The sequence below is a fragment of the Pyrus communis genome, chromosome 1 (assembly GCF_963583255.1).
Source record: "Pyrus communis chromosome 1, drPyrComm1.1, whole genome shotgun sequence".
In the NCBI taxonomy this organism is placed as follows: domain Eukaryota; kingdom Viridiplantae; phylum Streptophyta; class Magnoliopsida; order Rosales; family Rosaceae; genus Pyrus; species Pyrus communis.
The window spans coordinates 2,488,131-2,512,295 of record NC_084803.1 but is presented as its reverse complement, the minus strand read 5'-3'; the positions used below and the strand labels follow the sequence as shown (position 1 = coordinate 2,512,295).

The window sequence follows — 24,165 nt, the reverse complement described above, 5'->3', positions numbered from 1 at the left end:
GGTGATTTTTTTATGCAGAAATGCACGTAAAATACTGCAAAATGCGAAGAATCGAAGAAATTATTCTGAAAGCTGAAGTCAAAGGTTGTAGCAATGAATGTTCATGAGTTGAGAACCATATGAGGACTAATGAAGGATCTCTGGTTTTTTTTTACTTAATATTTACTTGCATAAAAACGACGGATTAGTACAGAGGGAAAGGAACCAATGACGTACATCAGAAAGGGTTGGCCGGCCTGTGGATTTAACGGCTTGTGAATTGGCAGTACTAGCTCTATAGAACCGGGGACGGCCGGCTTTGACATGGTCAAGCATTAATGTGTTTCAGATCGATATCTACAATTATATTGTTAGTGAAGGAATATTATGCATATGTATATTGTACTCTTCGCATATCAATAAATCATGAAGTTTAAACTTTCGACATGGTATCAATCATTTAGGTCTTTCCTCCCCTTTGTTCTCGGCTCTCCCTAACCCTAATTTTTCCTTGTCTGTTTTCGCCGTCCTCCATGGCTACAGACACTTCTTCCTCCACTACTTCTGCTGGCTTTTCCCTCTCGAGATTGAATGTGGCTCACTTTCTTAAACTCACGGATAGGGATGGGCAACGGTTATGATGAGCAGGTAACCGCGGTTATTTACCCATAACCGTTTAAATTTTTACCCACATAATCATTTACCCGTTGGGTATTTATATAAACGGATATACCCATATCCATAACCGTTTATAAATGGTTAACCATACGTGTAACTGCATACCCATTTACTCATAATCGTGTACCCGTTTACTTTTTTTTTTTTTACCCTTCTACCTATTTTTTTTAACAACTTAAAAATTAAAAAGAAATTTGTCATAATTTTCTTTTTTTCTAACTATTAAATACCGTTATAAGTACATTTAGCATGTATTTTTATATTAATGGCAATATTATTTATGAATATATGCGATGTCTCCCAATTATTTGACGGTCAATCTATTACAAGAATCATGCATGGTTGTAGATTAATTAATATTATTGTACATATATATATATATATATATATATATATATATATATGTAAGTACGCATCAGTCTGCTAAAAAGCTAATTTGATAAATATTTGGATTTTTATTTAGAAACATATGTTCATCGATCCAAGCCATTTAATCGATTTCTAATTTTGGGGTCAAATATTTATTGAAAACTTGAGGCCAATTAAATATATATATATATATATATATATATATGTACGCATCATCTAATAATAACATGTTTCTAAATGCTTAAAGTAATCATTATCTTGAATTGGTCAAAGCTACAAAAAACTCCAAAACAAAACTGTCGAATACTAATGCTTTAGCATATTCAATCACATATATTAAACATTAGTCCATTCTATCAACTATATTTTTCTCTCAAGTGAGGCATATATATATATATATATATATATATATATATATATATTATATGACCCTTTATAACCAAATACATCTCGGGATACTAAACCTAGTTAGAAACTAATTTTTATTTATTTATTTTAGTTTCACATATATTAAAATAAACGGTTAAATGGGTACCCGTTTGTAACCGCAGGTAATACCCATAACTGCTCATTTAAATTTCACGTGTAAATGGTTATACCCATAACCATTTATTTATCTAAACGGTTACCCATAACCATAACTATCAAATTTAAATGAGCGGATAACCGCGGTTACCCATAACCAATGAGTATTTGCTCATCCTAGTGAAGATCCTTTTGACCAAGCTCATCGGACCGTTGAAATTTTATCTAACGGCTACAATTATTATAACTTTTAGGGGACCCCCTATTTGTAGCCGTTGAATAAAATTTCAATGGCCCGATGTGCTTGGTCAGGAGGATCCTCATCCTTTGCTCAGGAGAGGATCCTGATCCGCATGTTTTAATATGGGTCTAATGTATGGATGGGCAACGGTTATGGTGGGTGGGTAAATGTGGTTATTTACTCATAACCGTTTAAGCTTTTACCCATATAACTATTTATCAGTTGGGTATTTACATAAACGGGTATACACATACCCATAACCGTTTATAAACGGTTAACCATACCAATTTACCCATAACCGCGTACCCGTTTATTATTATTTTTACCCGTTTACCTATTTTTTTAACAACTTGAAAATTAAAAAGAAATTTGTCATAATTTTCTTTTTTCTAACTATTAAATACCGTTAGAAGTACATTTAACATGTATTTTTATATTAACGGCAATATTATTTATGAATATATGCTATGTCTCCCAATTATTTGATGGTTAATCTATTATAAGAATCATGCATGGTTGTAGATTAATTAATATTCTTGTATACATACATACATACATATACATACATACATAAATACATACATATATATATATGTAAGTACGCATCAATCTGCTAAAAGGCTAATTTAATAAATATTTGGATTTTTATTTAGAAACATATGTTCATTGGTCCAAGCTATTTAATCGATTTCTAATTTTTGGGTCAAATATTTTTTGAAAACTCGAGGCCAATTAAATATATATATATATATATATATATATAGGTATGCATCATCTAATAATAACATGTTTTTAAACGCTCAAGGTAATCATTATCTTGAATTGGTCAAAGCTCCAAAAGATTCCAAAACAAAATTGTCGAACACTAATGCTTTAACTCATTCAATCACATATATTAAATATTAGCTCGTTCTATCAACTATATTTTTCTCTCAAGTGAAGCATAAATATATATATATATATATATATATATATATATATATATATATTATATGGCCCTTTATAACCAAATATATCTCAGGATACTAAACCTAGTTAGAAATTTTTTATTTTTATTTTTATAGTTTTACATATATTAAAATAAACGGTTAAATGGGTACCCGTTTATAACCGCAGGTAATACCCATAACTGCTCATTTAAATTTCATGGGTAAACGGTTATACCCATAACCATTTATTTATCTAAACGGTTATTCATAACCATAACCGTCAAATTTAAATGGGCAGATAACCACGGTTACCCATAACCAATGGGTAATTACCCATCCCTAGTGAGGATTCTCCTGACCAAACCTATCGGGCTGTTGAAATTTTATCCAACGGCTACAATTATTATAACTTTTAGAGGGGATCATTTTTGTAGCCGTTGGATAAAATTTCAACGGCCTGATGGGCTTGGTCAGGAGGATCCTCACCATTTGCTCAGTAGAAGATCCTGATCCGCATGTTTTGATACGGGTCTAATGTATTGCACAGTCATAGGTAGGTCTAATAAGTAGAGCAACTAAAGTGTCCATAATTTGAAAACAAAATTGCACCGACTGTCGTTGAATGTTTTATCATGATTCTTCCAAAATTAACATGAAACTTTAAGTTACACATCAAATCTCATCTTTTTTTAGTGTAAAATATATCATTGTATTAAAAAAAAAAAAAGTTATTCATCAAATCTCGTCGTTTTATCAAAAATTATATTCGACTCCTGTTTTGAATTTTCCTCGCGATTCCTGCAATCCAAATTTGAATTCGCATGAAGCTATGAGAACTACAAGTAGTTTTACATGTTTTCGTTGAGTCGTTTACAACAGTAAACTTCATTTTTGCTGGTATTTGTTATATGATTCTAGTCTACATGATTCACGAGCATTATACATTGATTGTCTTATGTAAGTAATTGCTCAAGAGGCTTTTGACATTGATTGTGTTAGCTTCGGGGCTTTTAACATTACCAAGATGGAGGACTACATCTTACTGTTAGAATGATGTAAAATTACTTATTCCACCATGATAGGTAGTTACAATACGATAGGTAGTTTAGCTTGTACACGTACTTATATGGCAGGTAGTTCAGACTGTAAAAGTACTTATATAATAGGTAGTTTAGATTATAAAAAATCAGTTGAAATCTAAGTTTATGCCGACTAATATTATAATGTGATAGGTAGTTTAGTTTTTACAAGTACTTATATGACATGTAGTTTAGACTGTAAAAGTACTTATGTGATAGGTAATTTAGATTGTAAAAATATCAGTTGAAATCTGGATTTATGCCGACTAATAGGGTACATGAGTTGAAAAAAAAAATAGAAAAATAATATAACTAATAGCGAGGCCCCCAAGAGATTTATAGGTGTCCAAAATTTTGAAAATGTCTTAAATTAATTTTAGGAAATATGTGGTGTGAATAGAATGACTTTAAGTTTGGCTTATATTATAGCACACAGTTTTTTGTGAAAAAAAAAAGAAGAAAAATTGAAATTTTTAGCTTTAAGAAATATTTTACGCTGGAGTTAAGGAAAATATTGCAAAACCTTTGGATGTGATCCTACCGATTATTAGGTCCTGAAACTATTTTTTATTGATTTTTAAAGTGAGAAAATAGAAAAATATCTTTAAATTTGGGTTTTAAATCATTGATTAAAAGTGTTTAAAAATGAATTATAATATATTTTGTACGGAAAATATATATTTTGAAAAACACGAATATGATAGTTTGTTGTTATGGTAAGAGAAATAAAAGAAACATTAACAAAAAAATAATAATAATAACAAACTAGGGATAAAAAAAAAAGAAAAGGGAGGGATCGGTATGAAGATAGCGACTCTTAATGGGACTAGTCGTTATATTTTTAGCGATCATCCTCAAGGAGAGTAGCTACCTATGTACCGATCGTATCATTTACTATTTTTTTTTCTTTTTTTTCTTTTTTCCATTGAATAGCTATAGTATAGTAAAATAGTAATCACAATGCAAAGTATCAACCTAACAACAAAAAGTGCTGACACATGGAGTCATATGCATGGACCTAAATAAAAAAATAACTAAAAATTGGACTAATCTAATTGTTAGGCCATAAATTGGGAAAGGGATCATTTCCGGATTTCTTCTACCAAATCTACCCAATCACCTAATTTGGACTCTTGAAATTTTGTAACATCCCACTTCGTCCTGGAGAGTGGATCTTATAAGCCTTATATGTATATTCTCATCTTTACCTAGCACGAGGCCTTTTGGGAACTCACTGGCTTTGGGCTCCGTAGGAACTCCGAAGTTAAGCGAGTTTGCACGAAAGCAAATCCAGGATGGGTGACCCATTGGGAAGTTCTCGTGTGAGTTCCCAGAAACAAAACCGTGAGGGAGTGGACGGGGCCCAAAGTGGACAATATCGTGCTACGGTGGAGTCGAGCCCGGGATGTGACAAATTTAGTCCAACGGCTAAAGTTATTATAACTTTTAAAGGTTCCCCTTGTTTATAGCCGTTGGATCAAATTTCAAGGGTCTGGATTGATTGATTGATTTGGTGGAAGGGATTCGGAGATGATTTTTTTCCATAAAATTGAACATATTTCAAGTTAGTTTATATACACATAACAGATTTGTAAGGAAGAAGTTAATTTAAACCACATATTAATGAAACTCTTTTTGTCAACTATAAGAGGGTGAAAAAACATTTTTGTCTTCTATCACAAAATAAAATTATGGACAATAAAGTAATTTGCACAAACTAAATTTTACAGTTGTTTTTAAAAGTATCATCTACATGTAATCCTAACAAATCACCTATAAGAACTCTGGATTTTTACGGGTGTATTGTTTTATGAAACTTCAAATTTCCATGGCATTTATTTTCAAAACTTCAAGTTCGAGTTTACGTACGAACTCTATGTTCATGATACCTGCAAACAAACACAATATACTTGCTAAAATTTTGTTTATTTTTAAACGAATTCATGAATTTACTTGGAAATGTTATATGAATTTGGTATAAACTTTGTTTGCACCATACTCGATCAATCCCGAAACTACCAAGCACCAAACATCGTCATACCTTCAAGGACCCACTGAGGGGTTCATGCTGAGACACCCTTGCCGAAGCACAAGAATTTCCCTCCAACCAGGACGCCAATCACAACACAACACATGTCAACATCAGAATAAGGCCCATAGAGTCCCACATTGGTCGCGAACAAAAGCTGGAGACTCTCCTCAACGATAAAAGAAGACCATTCTCCTACAATGAGGGGCGAATGTCATTATTGTACTTAAACTAATCATTAGAACCCACTAATGATAATTATACTTAAACTTATGTATTTGTGTAAACCCTTCACTATTAATGAGAACTCCTCTACTCCGTGGACATAGCCAGATTTAGGGCGAACCACGTACATTTTGTGTTTGCTTCCCTATCTCTACCTCTTTACACATCATCATCACTAGGAGACCGGAGTAACCAAGCGAATGTCACAAACTTGACACTTTCTGTTGTACCAAAGTCATCGTTGATTTTGTGCATCAACAAACTTGAATAAAACTTATATCTGCAGGTTGAATGTGTCCCTTGCCAACTATTTTTTGGTATAAGAAAAAGATTACATTATATACACACAATGCAATATGTTACCTATCTGTTTATATACATGTTATATTAATACATATAATGTTACATGTTAAACAGAGCAATTGATGCCAAGCCAACAATGAGAATGGGAACGAAGAATCCATGCCAAAATCTCGCATTTGTTCAGAGTGGTCTTGATGGAACATGGAATCCATATCACCAAGTGTACTAATTCAAGGTTCATTGTTCAAATTCTTAAATTAAAATTAATTTTGTCTTGACTCCAGTTTCTTCATGCCTTTCTTAACTTCACATGCATCGATATTGATAAAGAGCTTCAGGAGGGTCATTACTAAACATCTACAAATTTGTTAAGCCTCAGGCTTCCAGTTATCAAACTACATGTAACTACGAATTAGTAGATGTTTAGTAATGATCCTTCTGAAATGATGGATATATTGTCGATATTATTGATCAATTGAGTATGCATGAGAACTTGAAGTAATCATTGCCATAAAAAGTAGAAGTGATGACTCACACCAGGAATCAGTTATCTCATCAGCAGCTTTATTTTTATCTAAGATTGAATTTGATATCTGTAGGTGTATATAGGTTAAATCGATTGTTAAGATGGCAATTTAATCACTTTTCAACGTCCGATATCTCCATCTCCCTGTTCTGGATTTTTACTTACTTGAAATGAATAAATTCTAGGCGTTTCATTTAGCAATGAGCAGTGGATAGTGCTAACTCATTTTTCTTACATTCACAGCAATATAGGCACTTTTTTTTTTGGCAATATAATGCTTAGCTTAAAATTAGAGTGTGATTAAGTTGTATTGAATTTGTTCGATTAACCACTGGTCCATTTATAGTTCATTTAATCTTTTGAATTAGTAAGCTACCGTGTTGTGTCCTTTACATTTCTTGGTATGCTATTGATATGGAAAACATCATCTATCTGTTCTATTTATCACATGTCATAAGAATCAAAGTAGACTTGGCATCCCTTTTGTGGCATTTTTGTGTTGGCAAATGCCATCAGATATGCAAAATCATATCGGCTACGAAGTGCAATGAAGGCTACAGATTACTAAGTTTCGCCATATGCCTTCATTGTGGCATTGCCCTCTCTACAACAAGTAAGCATTCTAATTTCACTTTGTGGAATGATATTAAGTTGACTTATGGAATAATATAGAGTTGTGTCATGCATGAAAACTATGAATCCATTTCATCATGCATTTTTTAGTTAAACTACTATGTTTTTGTTTAATTGACTGCAACTTATGCCGCATTATGCTTCACAAACCTCTACGATTAGCTTCCATACAGTATGTTGCAAGTTTGAGGATATACATCTTAATTTCTGCTCTCTCTGGTTGCTTCAAGTTTGTAATTTTATGTGCTACACTGCCACTTGATTTGATTATAAAAATGTAAAACAAAATTCGTCCATGATTTACAAATTTGTATTCGATTTTTGATGTTTTTCCAGTGTAAGGCATATGTTGCACAAGTGAGGTACATAGGTTGTAGGGCATGTATTTTGTCATCTTAGCTGCAGGGGCAAAATATGTGTAAACTGCAACTTGCTTATGTTTCTTCAGTTTCGTATGGAAACAAACCTTCTGCTTATTTTTGCCTTTGAACAGTTGTGGTTACAAAATTAGCTACTTGAACAAGTCCTCAACACTTTCTATTTTTAATTACCTGTTGAAATGGCTGCCTAAACTGCAGGACACATTATATGTGTGAACTAAATGTTTCTTTTGTTTCTTAAGGAAACATAACTTTTTGGGAAACCATCTCTTTCTAATCAAAGACGTTCAGTTTCTTCTCACTCATTGTACAATGTGTTTATATGCCAACTCACTTAAATGTATATAAAAACAAAATTGCTTATCTTATCGACTTCATTCACTCATGTATCCTTTTGTTTGTTCATAATTGTGTTGAATTTATTCAACTTAAACGTGTTTTATTCATTTGATTACGTCTGAAACAGCTGGTTCCCGTAGCAATGCGCGGACCTAATTTATAGTATATACTATAAAGAAGTGTGTAAAAATATTTTTGTAAGCAATATATGATCATCCATCATATATACTACAAAGAACATTAGTTCGATAAAATATGGTAATTCAAAATATTCTCAAAAGCATAATATCTCATAAAATGTTTCACAAAACGTATATATTAAATTATGTTTTTCATGTATGCAATTCTATTATTAAAACATGCATTTTAGAAAGGATCCACTAAAATGAATGAAAATAGATATCTCTATTGTTGAATTGATCAAAATTAAATATCGACAACAGTTGTAGTACGTTTTGGTAACACCACATTGATACCACATTTTTGGTGTCCCAAATCTCATAATACTCAACTCCAAACACCCATTCTAAAACAATTTCTAACTAAAATTATCAAAAATCAAAATCAACAAAGAAATCTAAATTGGAAAAATAAAAACACGTACATGAGAAAATTCACCTATCTTAAGAAAATATAATCTTAATTTATATGGAAAATGTACAATCATACAAGTCTTTCCGAAAATTGAGGCAGTAGGAGTCGAGCTGAAGGACTTAAATCATTGCCTTGAGGCAATGGATCATCGTACCACCGCCGGTCATATGGAAGTTCCAGTAATGGCGCTTCGAAAAGAAGGACCTTCATCACTTGCCCTGCTTTTGGCCTTCCCTTATTGCTGGGGTTAGTGCACCATAATCCCACCATTAACAAGCATTCCATTTCTTTTTCATCAAACTTCTTATCCAACCTCTCATCTGCTGCATAGAGAAGATTTCCGGCTAGGTACAGCTGCCAAACCCACCTGACAAGCGGCACATGAAGTTCCCCATCCTGGTAAGTCCTCCGTCCACAAGCGATTTCCAAGGCCACAACTCCAAAGCTAAACATGTCTGATTCTTTACTAGCCCTCCCTCCGCTTGCGTACTCTGGTGCCATGTATCCATATGTCCCTACAACTCCTGTTATCTGAGTCCTGAACCGCGGATCCACGAGCTTCGCAATCCCAAAGTCACCAAGCTTGCTGCTGAAATCGGTGTCCAACAACACGTTAGCTGATTTGATATCCCTGTGAAGGACACACTGCTCTACATCTTCGTGTAGATAATTAAGCGCCGACGCCAAGCCTAACGCTATCTTGTACCGAAAGTCCCATTGCAAGGTTGCTCTACAGCCAAATAAATGTTGGTCGAGGCTGCTGTTAGGCATGTATGCATAAAAAAGTAAGCATTCGCCCTGCTCGTGACACCATCCAATGAATTGCACCAGGTTTCTATGTATTAACCGGCTTATTATCTTCACTTCGTTAATGAAGACTTTCTCGTAGTGCTCAGATTCCGCAAAGATTCTCTTGACAGCAACCGTGCAGCCTAGATCTTGTAACATCCCTTTATAAACTTGTCCTGACCCTCCATGGCCTAGCCTTCTATCGTTCCCGAAGCCATTGGTGACCGCAACTAGTTCTTTGTAAGTAAATCGCTTCGGGAAGGCTAGTCTCTCGAGATCCACATTTAAAGGGGGCGTGACATTGAAGGAACTGTTTCTGTTCTTCCTTATCAGTACCACCAACCAAGCACACATTGCCACGCCAAGCATCACAACGAAGGCGGAAACTGCTACAAAAATTATTAGCATCTTCCTCCCTTGATTTTGTATCCTCCTACCATAGTGCATACTTGAAGTGAATTCCCATGAATTTATAACGTGCCGCTCTGGATATAATCCGGTTGCAGCTGAAAAACCAATTGTGACCTGTTCGGGTAGAACCTCACTCAAGTCGATAGGAAAAGAAAAGGAAGTGTTTGCAAAAGAGGCAGAACTTGGGTCCTCGTCGTATGTCCAGGACACACTAAGGTTCTTGGTGACAGCATTGTAAGTTATCAACACATGAGTGTTCTTCCTAGTTTTGTTGCCGAACTCCCAGATGCGAGTAATAGCTGAGGAGATTTTGTTAACATTGATCCCGACGTGCTGCCCCGGCGGGTCCCATTCCGTGTTAGAGTACGTGTCAAACTCAACCATTACAATTTGGTTTTGGGGTACTCCATATTGAGTGGTGGTGTTGAATAACCCTAGGCCACCGCCGGCTCCGTTAGGAGGGATTGGATAGCCAACAGGAGCAAGGAAAAAGGCAAGTCCGTCGCTCATGTATTGCGTAGTTTTTCGCGTGTCGATCATGAAAGTGAAGTGGGTGCTGAAGTCAACCATTGATCCAGTAGTATAGTCCCATAGATGCAAAGGCTGCGCATACGTACACCGTCCTGCGCGGAAGTATTGAGTCATTGTGTTGAGCTCAACCATTCCAAGCGAAGGCGTTGCGTCGCCTTCGTAGATTATGTTTCTGTTGTCATTGTTGAATTGAGATATGGTGAATGAAAGTGGACTTGCCAATTTTGAATGAGCCAAAGGTGACACAAAATTGATGAAGAAGAAAACACAGAAGGTTACCTGACTGCTGCAGATTACAGGCATCGTAAGAAAATAGAGATGTAAAAAGCTATTAGAAAAAATAAAACAAAGACAACTCCTAAGAGAAACGAAAACTTGGAAGCCCCGCAAGAATATAATGAGCAAAAACTGCTGTTGACACAACGCACAAGATTCTCATCAATGAACCACCAAAAAATAGAGAATTAAACCAACAAAACTACACGCTTAGGCAAGTCATACGAAACGATCATTTTCCTCGCATAACGCGAGGTTGCAGATGTTGTAAGATGTTGCATGAGTTGAGAAATATATAAGGACTACTAGAGTTTAAAATTAATTTTTAAGATCTCATTGGCCAGCAATATCGAATATGGGCGATGATAATGATGCATAACTAAAGAAGTATGGCAATCCCTAAGTTAAGAGTGCCAGTTAATACACATGCTATTTTGTTAGAGTAGATATGCTGGCTATGAGTTTGGGTGAAGATTTTATGAATGCGAATGGAACTAACAAAGAAACTAGCACGGTTTATTAGGTGGAATCCCTCTTCTAGAAGAGATTTTTCAGTGTGACCATCACACAGGATGATACACTATATGTCGCTATATAAATGGTGGGATATATGTGTTAAAAAGTTAATAATTTAAAAAATAAAATTTCTCATCACTTACATAAAAACATATGATGTACTAACCATATTTCCACCACAACTAAAAATTTCTCCTCTCCTAGAAGCTTCTTTTAAAACTTAACTTGGATGGTTCAGTGGTGAATTGAAAGGCACCAGCTGGATTCATTATCATAAATGAGGATGGAAATCCAATTGTACTCGGGAATTAAAACTATGCATAATTGCTGAAATTATATTGGACTTCTCTGTTTATTGTCAATTCATTTTGAATTATACGCTTACATTTTAATATGGTATCAGGGTAGATTATTGCATGCTCGGCTAACTTCAGAACATCCACGTTTTTAATATACAATAATTAGTTTGTGCTTTATTATTTACGAACTGATTTTTACACACAATTTTTAGTCTATAACTCGGGAAATCTCCTATAACACATTTTCTTTTTCTTTTTATTTATCAAATTGAATAGATTAAACAAAATCGACGGACCAAATTAGAAAAGAAAAAAAAAAAAGAGAGGTGTATGTACTTGTCATTACCGTTAATATAAGTATTAAGAACCAATTTCCCAATACTCTGTGGGCTTAACACGAAGTCCGCATAGATAGATCCGCTCCACTCTAATTCACCGCACCCGAAAAATAAAAGTAAATATAAAAACAAAAAAAATTGAAAGGGCTGCCTCCGCGACCAAACACCTCGGGTACTCCTTCCCTTATTCCGGATTAGGGTTAACTCTTTTGGCAATCACAGATCTTCCCAAGGCGCCAACCAACCCCCTCGGAAATCAGCCCCTCTCTCTCTCTCTCTCTCTCTCTCTCTTGCGCTCGGTAGAAACATCACAGGTATAAAGCACCGAACTTTTTCACCATCTGCTCAAACCTTTGAATATATATGCTTCTAGCCTTCGTCTCTGTATCAATATCGCACACTTTTTTCTCTGGGTTCTCGAAATTTTAGCTGCCCTATATTAGTATTGGTAGTTTTGGATAGCGGACATTGTCAGTGTAAAAATCCCAATTCGAATTGGGAATTTCACCTTCAACTACTGTGCTGCATTGTCATAAAATGGAAAGAAAAATGAAGCTTTTAAGGTTTGCAGAGATAAAGATTTCAGCTTTCAAGCTTTTGCTCATTTTTTCTTTGTTGGGTTCAATGGATTTTCCAAAAATGTGGCAAATTGATTGTAGATTTCATGAGATTTTTAGCGGTGTAGCCGAAATGCCTCTACGCGGTAGTATGATTCCAACAAAGTTATAACACTTATATTTGTTTTTCATTAATATAAGCGTATCAATCTTGTCGCCCATTCATATTATGACGCGTGGAGTGGTAGTAAGCGTTTCGGGTACACATAAGAATTTCTTGTTGCTTATCTGGTTGAAATTCTGCTGAATGTGCCAATGTTGCCAGTTTGGTTTTAATATATTTAACATTTTCATTAAAAGAAATGGTATCAACTCTGTGTTGTGCTATGTATGTTAGTGTTGATTGGAGGAGGAGGAGGAAATGGGTTGCCAAACTGCGGGAGCGAATAGTGATCGGTCAAGGACGTATTGGACTCCAACGATGGAACGATACTTTATTGATCTTATGTTGGAGCAATTGCATAGAGGAGCTCGTGTTGGCCATACTTTCAACAAGCAGGCCTGGACCGAAATGCTCAGCGTGTTTAATGCACAATTTGGCTCTCATTATGACAAAGATGTCTTGAAAAGCCGGTATACGACTTTGTGGATGCAGTTCAATGATGTGAAAAATATTCTTGGTCAGAATGGGTTTTCTTGGGACGAAAGTCGTCAGATGGTGGTAGCTGATGATTACATATGGGATGCTTACATCAAGGTGCAGTTCTTTCCCTCCTCTTGGTTATTTGTAAAACTATCTGTTTTGTTCTGTAACTGTGAAATAACATTTAATGCATGTAGGTTCACCCGGATGCACGGCCTTACAAAACTAAACCGGTGTTGAATTTCAATGAATTATGCCTCATTTATGGCTATACAACTGCTGATGGAAGATACAGTCGATCAAGCCATGACGTAGATTTTGATGATGAAGTTCAAGGAGTAACCACGGGTTTGTATCCTTTCCTTGTCATAAACCTAAGACCAAGGAGTGTACAGTGTACGATTGATGTTTCAGTTTAAGAGACTAGTTTCAGGTGGTTAGTGTTTGGTAGTGTGCTGTTCTCGTGCTTGATGAGCCGATCAGGAAGCATATAGAACTCATTTTTTGTATCTTGAGAGGAAGTTCTGGGTCAATCTTCAAAATGGTAGACATTGTTACAAGTAGGTGATCTGCTTATTGTTAGTCATAAGATAAGCAAAACAAGTATCGATGGCCTGATCATCGGAATTTTGTAACATGACTGGCTTAACGTGATGATAATTGGCTTCCAAAAATTACGGATGTTACTACATAAGTTGACTTTTTGCTCTAATGTGACACATTAACTTAAACGTCCTTAATATGTAGGTGACGGAGTGGGCAGCCTTGCTCCTTCAAGTAGCGAGCGCCCAAGGACAGAATGGTCACTAGAAATGGACCAGTATTTCGTTGACATTATGCTGGAACAAGTATCAATTGGCAATAAGCCTGATAATGCATTCAACAAACAAGCCTGGACAGTTATGCTTGCCAAATTTAATGAAGAATTTGGACCTCAACATAGCTTACGAGTTTTAAGGCATCGATACAAGAAACTGTTGAAGTATTATAGTGATGCAACAATTTTGCTAAGACAGAAGGACTTTTCCTGGGATGAAACGCGACATATGATTGTAGCTGATGATGAGGTTTGGGATGCATATACAAAGGTACACTGATGACAGTTTCATCATTGAGTTATATATTCTTGGTGGGTTTTTCTTTTCTAATTCTTTTTGTTATCAACGACTGATTGATGTAGTTATGATAGGTACACCCTCATGCACGGACATATAAAACAAAAGCCTTGCCAAACTTATTTAGCATGTCCCTGTTATTTGGAACTGAATGCGATCTTGGCATCGACAATCATTTGCATCTACAGAAAAACCTTGATGATACATCACACATCAAGGCTGGTGAGTTACAACTTACGACACGATGGTCATAAAGATAAAGAAATCCCCAGAAAGAGAAATGGGATCACATACTGTTATTTGTTTCTTTATAGATTATGATATGTTAACCAATGACATATGAAAGTTGCTGAGTTTCCTTATCACCAACAGACAGGTGTTTGTAGAGTTTATCGATCATGAAAAAATTATTCATTCATTCATTCTTTTTTTTTTAAAGGGAAATGATAAACACGCACCCTTTTTAGCCTCTTACACACCCTATTTAATCATGGCCTTTTATTCTGTTTGATTTATTCAATCCATGGTTAGAAATAAGAGTGTGTGAGAAGCTAAAAAGGGTGTGTGAAACACATCCCATTTTTTTAAAATGACTGATTCGAAAACTTTCTGTCGCATGAAATGTCTGCTTCTTTTTCTTTTCATTTTCTTTCTGGTCTCTAAATCTTGTCAAGAATGAAGGGATTGCTTCAAGTAGATCTTTATTTCTGTAGGGGAAGGGAAGGGGAGCCAGACTCCAAATGTCAGTGAGCGTTCAAGGACATATTGGACACCAATAATGGATCGTTACCTCCTTGAGTTGTTACAAGACCAGGTGCAGAGAGGAAATAAACTAGGACAAACTTTCATAACTCAGGCTTGGAATGACATGGTTGTATCTTTCAATGCACGATTCAAATCTCACCATGATAAGGATGTTTTGAAGAATCGTTTCAAACACTGGCGAAAGCAGTTCAATGACATCAAGATTCTTCTTAAGCACGGTGGATTTTCGTGGGATGAATCACGAGAAATGGTAACAGCTGAGGATAGTGTTTGGGATGGTTATATTAAGGTAAGCTTCTCCTTCTTGATTAACACAAAAGTTTGTTGGTTTCTTGCTACTTACATATAATGCATGCAGAACCATCCTGATGCTCGATCATATAGAGTTAAAACTATACCAGGCTACAACAAATTGCGTGTTATTTTTGAAGAAGAAACTTATGATGGAAGATACAGTCGTTTGGCGTTCAATTCAGATCCATCTGGTGAATTAGCAGATTTGATGACTGGTATGCTATCATTGCTCTCTCATAATAGTCTGATTTTTAAGTAGTGTGCAAGGCAATTTCGAAAAAAAAAAAAAAAAAAAAAAAAAAAAAAAAAAAAAAAAAAAAACAAGAAGAAGAAGAAGAATAAGTTTTGTATTTGAATGCCACTTCTAGAAGTGTACTTATTGCACTGTGTTTCAAACTCAAAAGACAATTTAAATGATCTTTGCATCCTCATGTAGGTGCGGAGAAGAATAACACGCCCTACATTCCCGTTGTTCCTTTGCCGATAGATTGGACACCAACAATGGACCGTTATTTTATTGATCTTATGATAGATCAGCTGCATAATGGGAATAAGATTAGTCACACATTCAATGAGCAAGCATGGGCTCAAATGCTTGAATCATTTAATATGAAATTTGGAATTCAGTGTGATATACACGCTCTAGAAGATCGATATGCATGCTTGGTGAAGCAGCATGACTGCATCAGCAGTATTCTCACTCATACTGGATTTATGTGGGATGAAACTCAGCAAATGATAACCGCTGAAGATGACATTTGGGAAGCTTACATTAAGGTACGTAATGCGTTCTGTTGTTTTTATCTTGACAACTTGTTTATGAGTAGAATGAACCGACCAAGGTGTGATGTATGATATGTTTGTAGGAACACCCAGATGCTATCTCCTATAGAAATGCATTCTTAGGTGGTTATAGCGATTTGAGCAAGATTTGTGTAAATAGAGAATTAGACGGAAAATTCAGTGGGCAGGGTGTAGGAATGGAAGCTGGCCCTATTGTGTTTGAAATAGAGATGAATGGAGCATCTGGAGATCTGCAAATGTTAGCCGAGGACGTTGGAATATCTGATCAACAGAGAAAGCGACCAACTTTGACGCCACCAAACTCAGTACGCTCCAAGAAAGCACAGAAAACAGGCAAGGATACGCAAAAGGCTCCAGCTGAGATGGTAGGCGGGGTTACAAAACTCGCAGACAATAAGGAGAAAAATAACCGCACATCAATAGAAAAAGCAATCGATGCACTTCAAGCTTTACCAGGTATGGATGATGAGCTTATGTTGGATGCTTGTGATCTATTAGAAGATGAGAGAAAGGCAAAGACATTCCTGGCCTTGGATGGGGCGCTGCGCAAGAAGTGGTTACTGAGGAAGCTCCGTCCGCAGTCATAAGCTTTAGGGTTTTTCGGTGTAACCTTGTTTCACATTCTGGTTAGGGTTCCGGTCGTTTGCACTGTAAATTAACTTAATTATTTTCCCTCAAAGCTTTGAGCGCCAATAACAAATCCGAGTCCAATAACAGAATGACCAAAAGCATTGAGCAACAGCGTATCAGTTGGAAGCCAAAACGAAGCTTTGAACTCGAAACTAAAAGATCATATACATTTCAACAGTTGGGTAACAGAAAACTGTGATCGAACACGGTAAAATTGAACTTCCAAAAACAAAGGGAAGATTCTGATGGCTTCATTTCCAGATACTAACCACTCTCTCCTGGTGGATTACCAAACCAGTACCAAAGTATGGCATTACAAAAAGCAATGAAGATGTGACACCTTCGAAGCGAAATCGTTATATAATTGCCAAGAAATATAGGTTAACAAGAACTAAATTTCCTGTTACAGGATGTAACTGTAGACATCTGTTTACAGTAACTATCACTAGAAAACACACAACACGTTCTCACCAAATAATTCTCCTTCCAAAGTAGTCTCCAGCTTGACTTCCATCTTGGCCCCAACATCATCTAGAAACACTGCATCACGGTTCCAAAAAAACGACCCACGGGCCTCAATTTTGGAAACTATCGATTAGATTCCCAACTCTTTTCAAGGAGGAGTGCTTCAGGATAGATAGACTCATTTCATTCTTCTCCTCCGGTCCCTGTCTCTTTCTCTGCTTCTCTCTCTCTCATGGTCATCCCTGTCTCTACTTCCACTTTTCTCACGATCCCGATCCCGGCCTCTCCCCCTATCACCTTCAAAATCACGGGGTCTATCTCTGTCTCTGTCCCGCTGCCTTTCCCGGTCTCTGTCTAAATCATGTTCCCTTTCCCGATCTCTGTTTGATGATCTTTGTACTGGACTATCACCTTGGCTTCCACTGCGGTGCCGCTTTCTTGAAGCATCACGAGTATCGGCATCCCGTCTGTCCCTCTCTGAGGATGTTCTCTCTGAAGAATACATAGGGGGGAAATTATAAGATACAATTCAAGCGTTATTAAAATTTAGAAAAGAAAAAAAAAAAAAGGACAAGAGAAACAGTACTTCAAATAAATGTCACAAATCTCAGCCCAATGTTGTACGTATTAAGTTATTAACTACAGGAGAACTTACTACTCCCAGAAGCATCTTCGCTGGAATCTAATAACCCATATTCTGACTCCAGCCGTTTCCGATGAAATGCAACCTTCCTTTCAATTTCTTCAGGATTTTTTATTCCCCGCTCCTCAAGAGATTCACGATATTCTATCAAAGCAACTTCCAAACGTCTCAACTTTTGCCTGCAGTAAAACAGTCAAGCAAAATGTAAGTACAATTTTGTTAGGTTCCTTAAAGCATTGGCTGCAAACAAATGAAACTGCACATACCTCTGCTCCTCACTAATTCCACTGTCAGGTTGTGCTGGAATGCTTGCATCATTTGCAACCTCCATCTCATCAGCTTTACTGGGACCATCACCAGCATTTTCACTTCCAGAAGATGAGTAGCTTAACCCAAGACCCCGAGCACTCTGCTTTTGTTCATCATCGCTATCATCATCCTCTCGCGCCCATTTAGAAGCTGGTAGAATAGGATCACTCTTCTCTTTCTTGGTAAAAGCTTTTAGTTCAGGCTGCGGAATCGGAAAGGTCTGGGCCAAGGGTAGGGACCCCTTCGCTTGAGACTGTCTCTCATCCTCTGCATAACGATTCCATCCAGACATTTCTACTGGGTCTGGTTCAATATTTGTTTCTCTGCGGCTACTTGAATTTCTGGCTGAACTTGAATGCTTCTGAGCATATTTCAAGTCATCATCTAGTTCGTAGCCCCTTTGTTTTTCTGCTTCTTCAAGACTAAGCAATCGTGCAACCATTGTTTTGCGACCACCAACAAGAGACAATCCATTATGTCTGCAGCGTCTTTCCAACTCAGCTAGGGGAAGATTCAATAACTCCCTCATAGCTGCTCCTTTGCCCATTGCCAGAGCAGCATCTTGATTGGTTTTAATAGCATCACCTGTATCTTCGGAAGTGGTCTTTTTGTCTATTTCAGGTTCATCGCCAGATATGGAGTGAAAGGGGACCACACCAGCATTCCCAGACCGAAGAAAAGTAGCCCGTAATCCATTCACGTAAGCATCTGAAAAAAGAAACCAGTCCGACCATACTTGCAATACTTTCAGAACTCTTTCCTGAAGATTTTCAAGTAAAGTTCAACAAATGTCAGAAAAAGAGAAAAAAAAAATATGATGGGCTGTCACTACAGCAGAATGAAACTACCATTATCATACCTTAAGGGCCTCAGCAGTAATCCTTCCTGTTATACTACGATACAAATCATTAAAGCTCTCCATTATGTCTGGTAATGAAGCTTCAAATTTGGTGCGGTATGCAGATGCATTCTTTACAGGAGCACTGCTATTGTGAAGCACATCAGAGACAAGCATAAGTCTTGCTACTTTGGTTGGGATAGGGGTCTCCTTAAGAGTCAAAGACTCTGTAAGAACTTCAACTATCTGCAACACAAAACAGTCTGAGAAATGTGTACACGCAGAACTGCTCTTTCTTTCTTCCTTTTCTTTTCTTTTGATACTCCCCACTGGTTAATAGATCTCTGGTAATATCTGTAAAGTTGAATAAGAAACTGACAAGTGACTCTATTATCTGCATTTACCTCCCCAGCTGCATCAGCATTGTCCAATGCAAACCCCATAGCATCCTTAATCTGACTCCTCTCTAACGTTAATGCACGTAACATATCTTCAAATTCATCCCTCTGTGAATCAGTAAGTGTTCTTTCTGGCTCTACACGCTGCAATATTAATGAAAAGAAAGTTACACCATGAGAAAACATATGAAATAAATTCATCCTGCTAGTGCATGTGACAAGACAGTTACCCTGCTTCTTCCTGCAGCATATGTTGTACCTGCCTCTTTTTCATGTTCTGGGCTTTTTACTATTGGCAGAGGTGGTGGAATCCATCTAGAAAAATATAAAGTAAATATACAGACGGATCAGTATTATGGTCCAATGCACCAACTTACTTCTCACACCTATGGTCTTAAAATAACTCAATCATAGAAAGAGGAAAAAGTAGGTTTGGTTTACCTTCCACTACCAGTAATCATAATGAAAGGTTCTGTTCGCCACCTTTGTAGAGTATCACCCTGCATTCACAACATTAATATAAATCTTCAGTCCCTTAGGCTACAGATACTTTATACTAAGAAGCTTCAAGAAGCAATAGCTAAGATCACTCAGCAACCAGTAACAGACAAGCTTAAGTCTTTTTACTGAACTTCCTAGGAATATGATGCATGTGTGCATACACATAAGACAAAGGATTTACCTGAGCAAACGAATAGAGCCTCCATACATAGTAAGTATGCTCCTTTGAGCCAAGCTCAAACAAGAAGTTGAAAAGAGGATTCCCTCTACCTCTTTCCATAATAGCTTGTTCAAAGGCACATCCACCATCCAGAACATACAAAGCCATTGTATCAATCACATGGCGGAGGTGATCATCCTCTGGTGGAACGACCGTTATATCAGGAACATTTGGAGTAAGAACCTATTCATCAAAAAGATATCCAAAGATTGGCAAGATTGCAATATTGGATAAATAAAAGTAGTGACCACAAAAGAACTAGGTAGTGTACCAGTTCAGAATTCTGACTAGGAACAGAAGTGACAGGTGGGCCTGAGGGACCTGATGGACCAGACAAGATTACAGTGGCACCCTGTCAACAATAAAGAATGTTAGCTCCAACAATCCATCTGAAGCGTCAAGTGATGCTGAGAATGTCAAATCCTTGCTGCCCAAACAATTAGCTAGGATGCTTCAAACTTTAGGAGAAACAAACAGGCAAACAATTTACGGCTGCAAATTAATTTCAAAGCATTTAAGATGAAAATGAAACAAACCTCCTTGCTCCTGATGGCCATATGTCCTGGAGGGGGAGCAGGTAGAGCTTGTGATGGTAGAGCAACAGACTTGCCCCACCCAATCTTCAACTCATACTCATAAACCACCACTCCTGCACAACAATGTTTTTTGTTAATTAGTAATTACTTTACTATCCTTCATTCCCCAGTACACAAAAGTTTATAGCATGAGAAAATAACATCAACTAGCAATTTGTTCTTCAAAGTTAATTTAGTGTGATTAGTATAAACTGAGTAACATGAGATCCAAATAGGATAACTCTATCTTCGCAGAGAGAGCACAGATACATATTTAAAACATCTACCAAGAGGAAGCCTCAATTGTACGGTAACTGGAAGTAACCAACCTTGCATTTCATCCTTCGCTGCCTGACCATCAGCTCTGTTCATGAAAGCTACAAAGCCACAATTTCTTTGGCGCCTTCGCTCCTCTTCTGTCCTAGGCCACATTATTTTCACACTAGCAATAGGCCCAAATCTTCCAAAAGTTCGCAAAAGAAAATTTTCGTCAACCTAGCCATATGAGAAACATATGCTCAGATTGGCAAGTTCTTTGTATCATACGCAAGAGAGTACAAAGTCAAAACAAACCCTACAAAAAAATGGAGAAGAAGAAGCAAACCTTTGGTGACAGATTTCCGACGTATAGATTAGTAGTTTGTGGATCACCATCATCAAATGATCCAAGAAGCTTTCCACTTGGATCAAATTCGTCAGGAAGTTCATCAAAGCGACTGGATGGCTGAAAAGGTATGGCTTAATGAACATATGTTTTTCAAAAGGAACTAGAAAACATATGATGTGCAAGACAAAAGATCTGTATGACACAGCGATAAAGTAAAGACATAATGAAAGACAAAACAGAAATTTTAATAGGAACCACTAAATATTAACATTAAACAAAACAAAAAAAAAGATGTAATTCAACAATGCCAAAGTGTATTTGCATGTTTTCATTAAATAAAAAAACTATTCTAATAACGAGGCTCAAATGCTAGAACAACAAAAAAATGCATTGAGAACTGGAAAGTCATTTACCCAACTTAAAAAAACCCATGCTAAAGTGAAGATATATCATCCAAATCACCATTCCTACAAAATTCAAAACTAGAATTAATTAGGGAAATACGTACTGTAGAATTCTCCATCTGCCGCCCATCATGGCAATTTTCACGCTCTTGATTTCGCCTCTCCCTCATCTCCTGCTCACGCTTCAACTCTTCCATAAAATGATCGATGTTTCGAGACTTTCCTTTTTCTTTCTCCCTCGGCCTCTCCTCCTCCCTCTACAATGTGTATGAGCAATATTTAGAGTCAATACACAATTCACTCTGATACTATAAATAAAAGCTATTACCTACTGACCTTCTCAGGTTCTTTCCCTTTGGATGCCAAAGGTGGTGGTAAGAAAGACGGAACATACCTGTAGAAGGTAACATAATGGCAAATGTGCTTGTTATCGAAGCTCTTTTCCTGGAAAGTGATTATCAAAATACATAGAATGAAGCATATCAACTGCTCAACCATAGCTCATTCCTAACCAAGCCCTTTCAACCGCTACCTTAGAGGGCCTGTTTAATTCCTCCATTCTCAAACTTTTATGTAAACATGACAAGTAAATTACAGTGCAGAAACACGTTGCCAAATGAGTTCTGAGACGTTTCTTTAGAAAGCAAGCTTAAGACATAAACAAAAACAAAAAACCCGATGAATCTACATCAGCTTTAGTTCAGAAATTATAAATATAAGCCATTGACAACATCAACAGGCTACTGTTTCCCACTGCTTCTATAGAAAAGAAAAGTATTCAAAAGCTCATCCAAACCGGTCCAAAACTTAGTTGTTTCTACGAGATAATGTAGTAACTCCAGGTGACCACTAGATTTTCTCACTTAGAATGAAGTATAAACGGTTTTTAAACCTAACTTTTGGTATTGTTATTGATTTGGACAACATTACACTGCAACTCATGAGTCGGAATAAGCTATATGACTACTGACTACGTCACAAAAAGGTTCATAAAACATTTACACACAGAACACGTTACAGAACTGACAATGTTTCATATCAACCTAGCATTTGTGCGAGTTTAAATCCAACTACAGAACTTCCACTATATGACACTACCCTCAAGTTCAGTACAATATGCATAAAAAATGCACATGTAGAAGTATACACTTACTTAAAACATTCAAGAAACCCAAAGATTTCCAACGCATTCAATAAACTAGGAATGAATAGCAAGCTCACAATACATTTTACCAAAAGAAATGGAATTAAAAGAGAAAATGAGTAAACATTAGGGTTGATTTATTTGAAATCGATTGTTGAATAATCGTCATTTTCCACTTATCTATTTAGAACACTTACAACTTCACAACACAAAATCCATCCAAGGATATCAAATCATCACCATAAAAATTCTCCTAGTTATGATGCCTTATCGAAGAGTATTGCAGCATGGCTAATCAAAAGCATTTCTTTACCTACTCCCCTTCTTTGGAACAGATACCCCATCTTTGGACTTTTCACCTGCGATCCGCGAATGAATAAAAAGGTCCATACTTTTATTAATGTGTTCTGATAATAATGGAAAGCTATTTTACTTATCCATATTGTGCAATGGCATAATATGAAAACAAAGCACTAAGAACTGAAACTATCAGAACTTAAACAGAAAGCAGTACATAGTTCTCCAGCTATACTAACCTTTGGAATCCGGCTTCACCTTCTCATTGGGATTGATTGTTCCTCCTCTAACAAAGGCCTTCGACCCAGGTGCGTTATCCCCTTGAAATGACTCCACAAACTCCGCATATAACCGAGCTGTTTCATCCTCCGCTCTCTGCAACGAAAATCGAAAAGAACAAAACAATAATTTGTCAGTAAACCTCTTTTCCACAAAAGCCAAGCCAACAAGCTCAATGAGGTTAATAATCAATGGCGGCAGCTGCACCTTTTTCTTTGCCTCTTCCTCCTCCCTGTGCTTCTGGAACGGAGTCTTCTTCCGGGTAATCGAGAACGAACTCATTTTGCATCAGCTTCTGCAAATCAGTTCGACAAAACGCATCAAAACTCAATAACTTCAACGTCAATTCACAAAGTATAAAAACTACGAACCCAAATTTGCATAAAAAACGAAATTCCAAACCATGAGAGATTACCAAGTTCAAAATTTTAATTTATTTAGCTCAATCGTCGGAAATCAAATCTGCTTACCGGGAGAGTGTGTGAAGGTTGAAGCTTTAATTCCCGCAAGGCCCTAACCCGACTGGTCCGATTGCGAATCCGCCCTCTCTTTCTGCAAAGCCGAGAACCGCGGAGGACGACGACTGTGAAACGCAGTGGGCGATCAGAAATTCAGAAAGAGGCTCCGCGAAAGCCCTAATCGTAAATTTGGGCACTACTGATTTTTTTACTGTAAAAACCAAGTGGAT

At 36.8% G+C, this 24,165-nt stretch overlaps 3 protein-coding genes across 3 annotated transcripts; 1 reads left to right on the top strand and 2 right to left on the bottom strand.

Moving 5' to 3' along the window:
• Positions 1-8,898: 8,898 nt before the first annotated feature.
• LOC137749377 (L-type lectin-domain containing receptor kinase IX.1-like) lies at positions 8,899-10,863 on the bottom strand. The gene has a single exon (XM_068489473.1). It carries the CDS (start codon positions 10,861-10,863, stop codon positions 8,899-8,901), a length of 1,965 nt encoding a protein of 654 aa, XP_068345574.1.
• A 1,299-nt stretch (positions 10,864-12,162) lies between these two features.
• Positions 12,163-16,875, top strand: LOC137730191 (uncharacterized). The gene is made up of 9 exons (XM_068469251.1): positions 12,163-12,303; positions 12,944-13,303; positions 13,387-13,537; positions 13,937-14,277; positions 14,379-14,526; positions 15,018-15,358; positions 15,428-15,578; positions 15,800-16,140; positions 16,230-16,875. Exons 2-9 carry the CDS (start codon positions 12,968-12,970, stop codon positions 16,752-16,754), a joined length of 2,334 nt encoding a protein of 777 aa, XP_068325352.1. The 5' UTR covers positions 12,163-12,303; positions 12,944-12,967; the 3' UTR covers positions 16,755-16,875.
• A 136-nt stretch (positions 16,876-17,011) lies between these two features.
• LOC137730180 (protein RRC1-like) lies at positions 17,012-24,165 on the bottom strand. The gene is made up of 18 exons (XM_068469242.1): positions 23,948-24,165; positions 23,685-23,772; positions 23,438-23,573; positions 23,215-23,260; positions 22,094-22,151; positions 21,862-22,014; positions 21,351-21,470; positions 21,076-21,241; positions 20,708-20,820; positions 20,443-20,523; positions 20,133-20,354; positions 19,892-19,950; positions 19,681-19,765; positions 19,457-19,594; positions 19,074-19,298; positions 18,172-18,974; positions 17,918-18,084; positions 17,012-17,754 (listed from the first exon to the last, which is right to left on the bottom strand). Exons 2-18 carry the CDS (start codon positions 23,757-23,759, stop codon positions 17,441-17,443), a joined length of 2,961 nt encoding a protein of 986 aa, XP_068325343.1. The 5' UTR covers positions 23,760-23,772; positions 23,948-24,165; the 3' UTR covers positions 17,012-17,440.

What these genes read in the sequence shown, in the direction of transcription:
- LOC137730180 (XM_068469242.1), bottom strand. Translation starts at nt 23,759, where the DNA reads ATGAGTTCGTTCTCGATTACCCGGAAGAAGACTCCGTTCCAGAAGCAC. An exon ending in AGGAAGAGGCAAAGAAAAAG is followed by an intron (nt 23,574 to 23,684) that starts GTGCAGCTGCCG and finishes TTTTCGTTGCAG; the next exon opens with AGAGCGGAGGATGAAACAGC. An exon ending in ATGCTGCAGGAAGAAGCAGG is followed by an intron (nt 19,595 to 19,680) that starts GTAACTGTCTTG and finishes TTAATATTGCAG; the next exon opens with CGTGTAGAGCCAGAAAGAAC.
- LOC137749377 (XM_068489473.1), bottom strand. Translation starts at nt 10,863, where the DNA reads ATGCCTGTAATCTGCAGCAGTCAGGTAACCTTCTGTGTTTTCTTCTTC.
- LOC137730191 (XM_068469251.1), top strand. Translation starts at nt 12,968, where the DNA reads ATGGGTTGCCAAACTGCGGGAGCGAATAGTGATCGGTCAAGGACGTAT. An exon ending in TACATCACACATCAAGGCTG is followed by an intron (nt 14,527 to 15,017) that starts GTGAGTTACAAC and finishes TTATTTCTGTAG; the next exon opens with GGGAAGGGAAGGGGAGCCAG. An exon ending in TTTGGGAAGCTTACATTAAG is followed by an intron (nt 16,141 to 16,229) that starts GTACGTAATGCG and finishes ATATGTTTGTAG; the next exon opens with GAACACCCAGATGCTATCTC.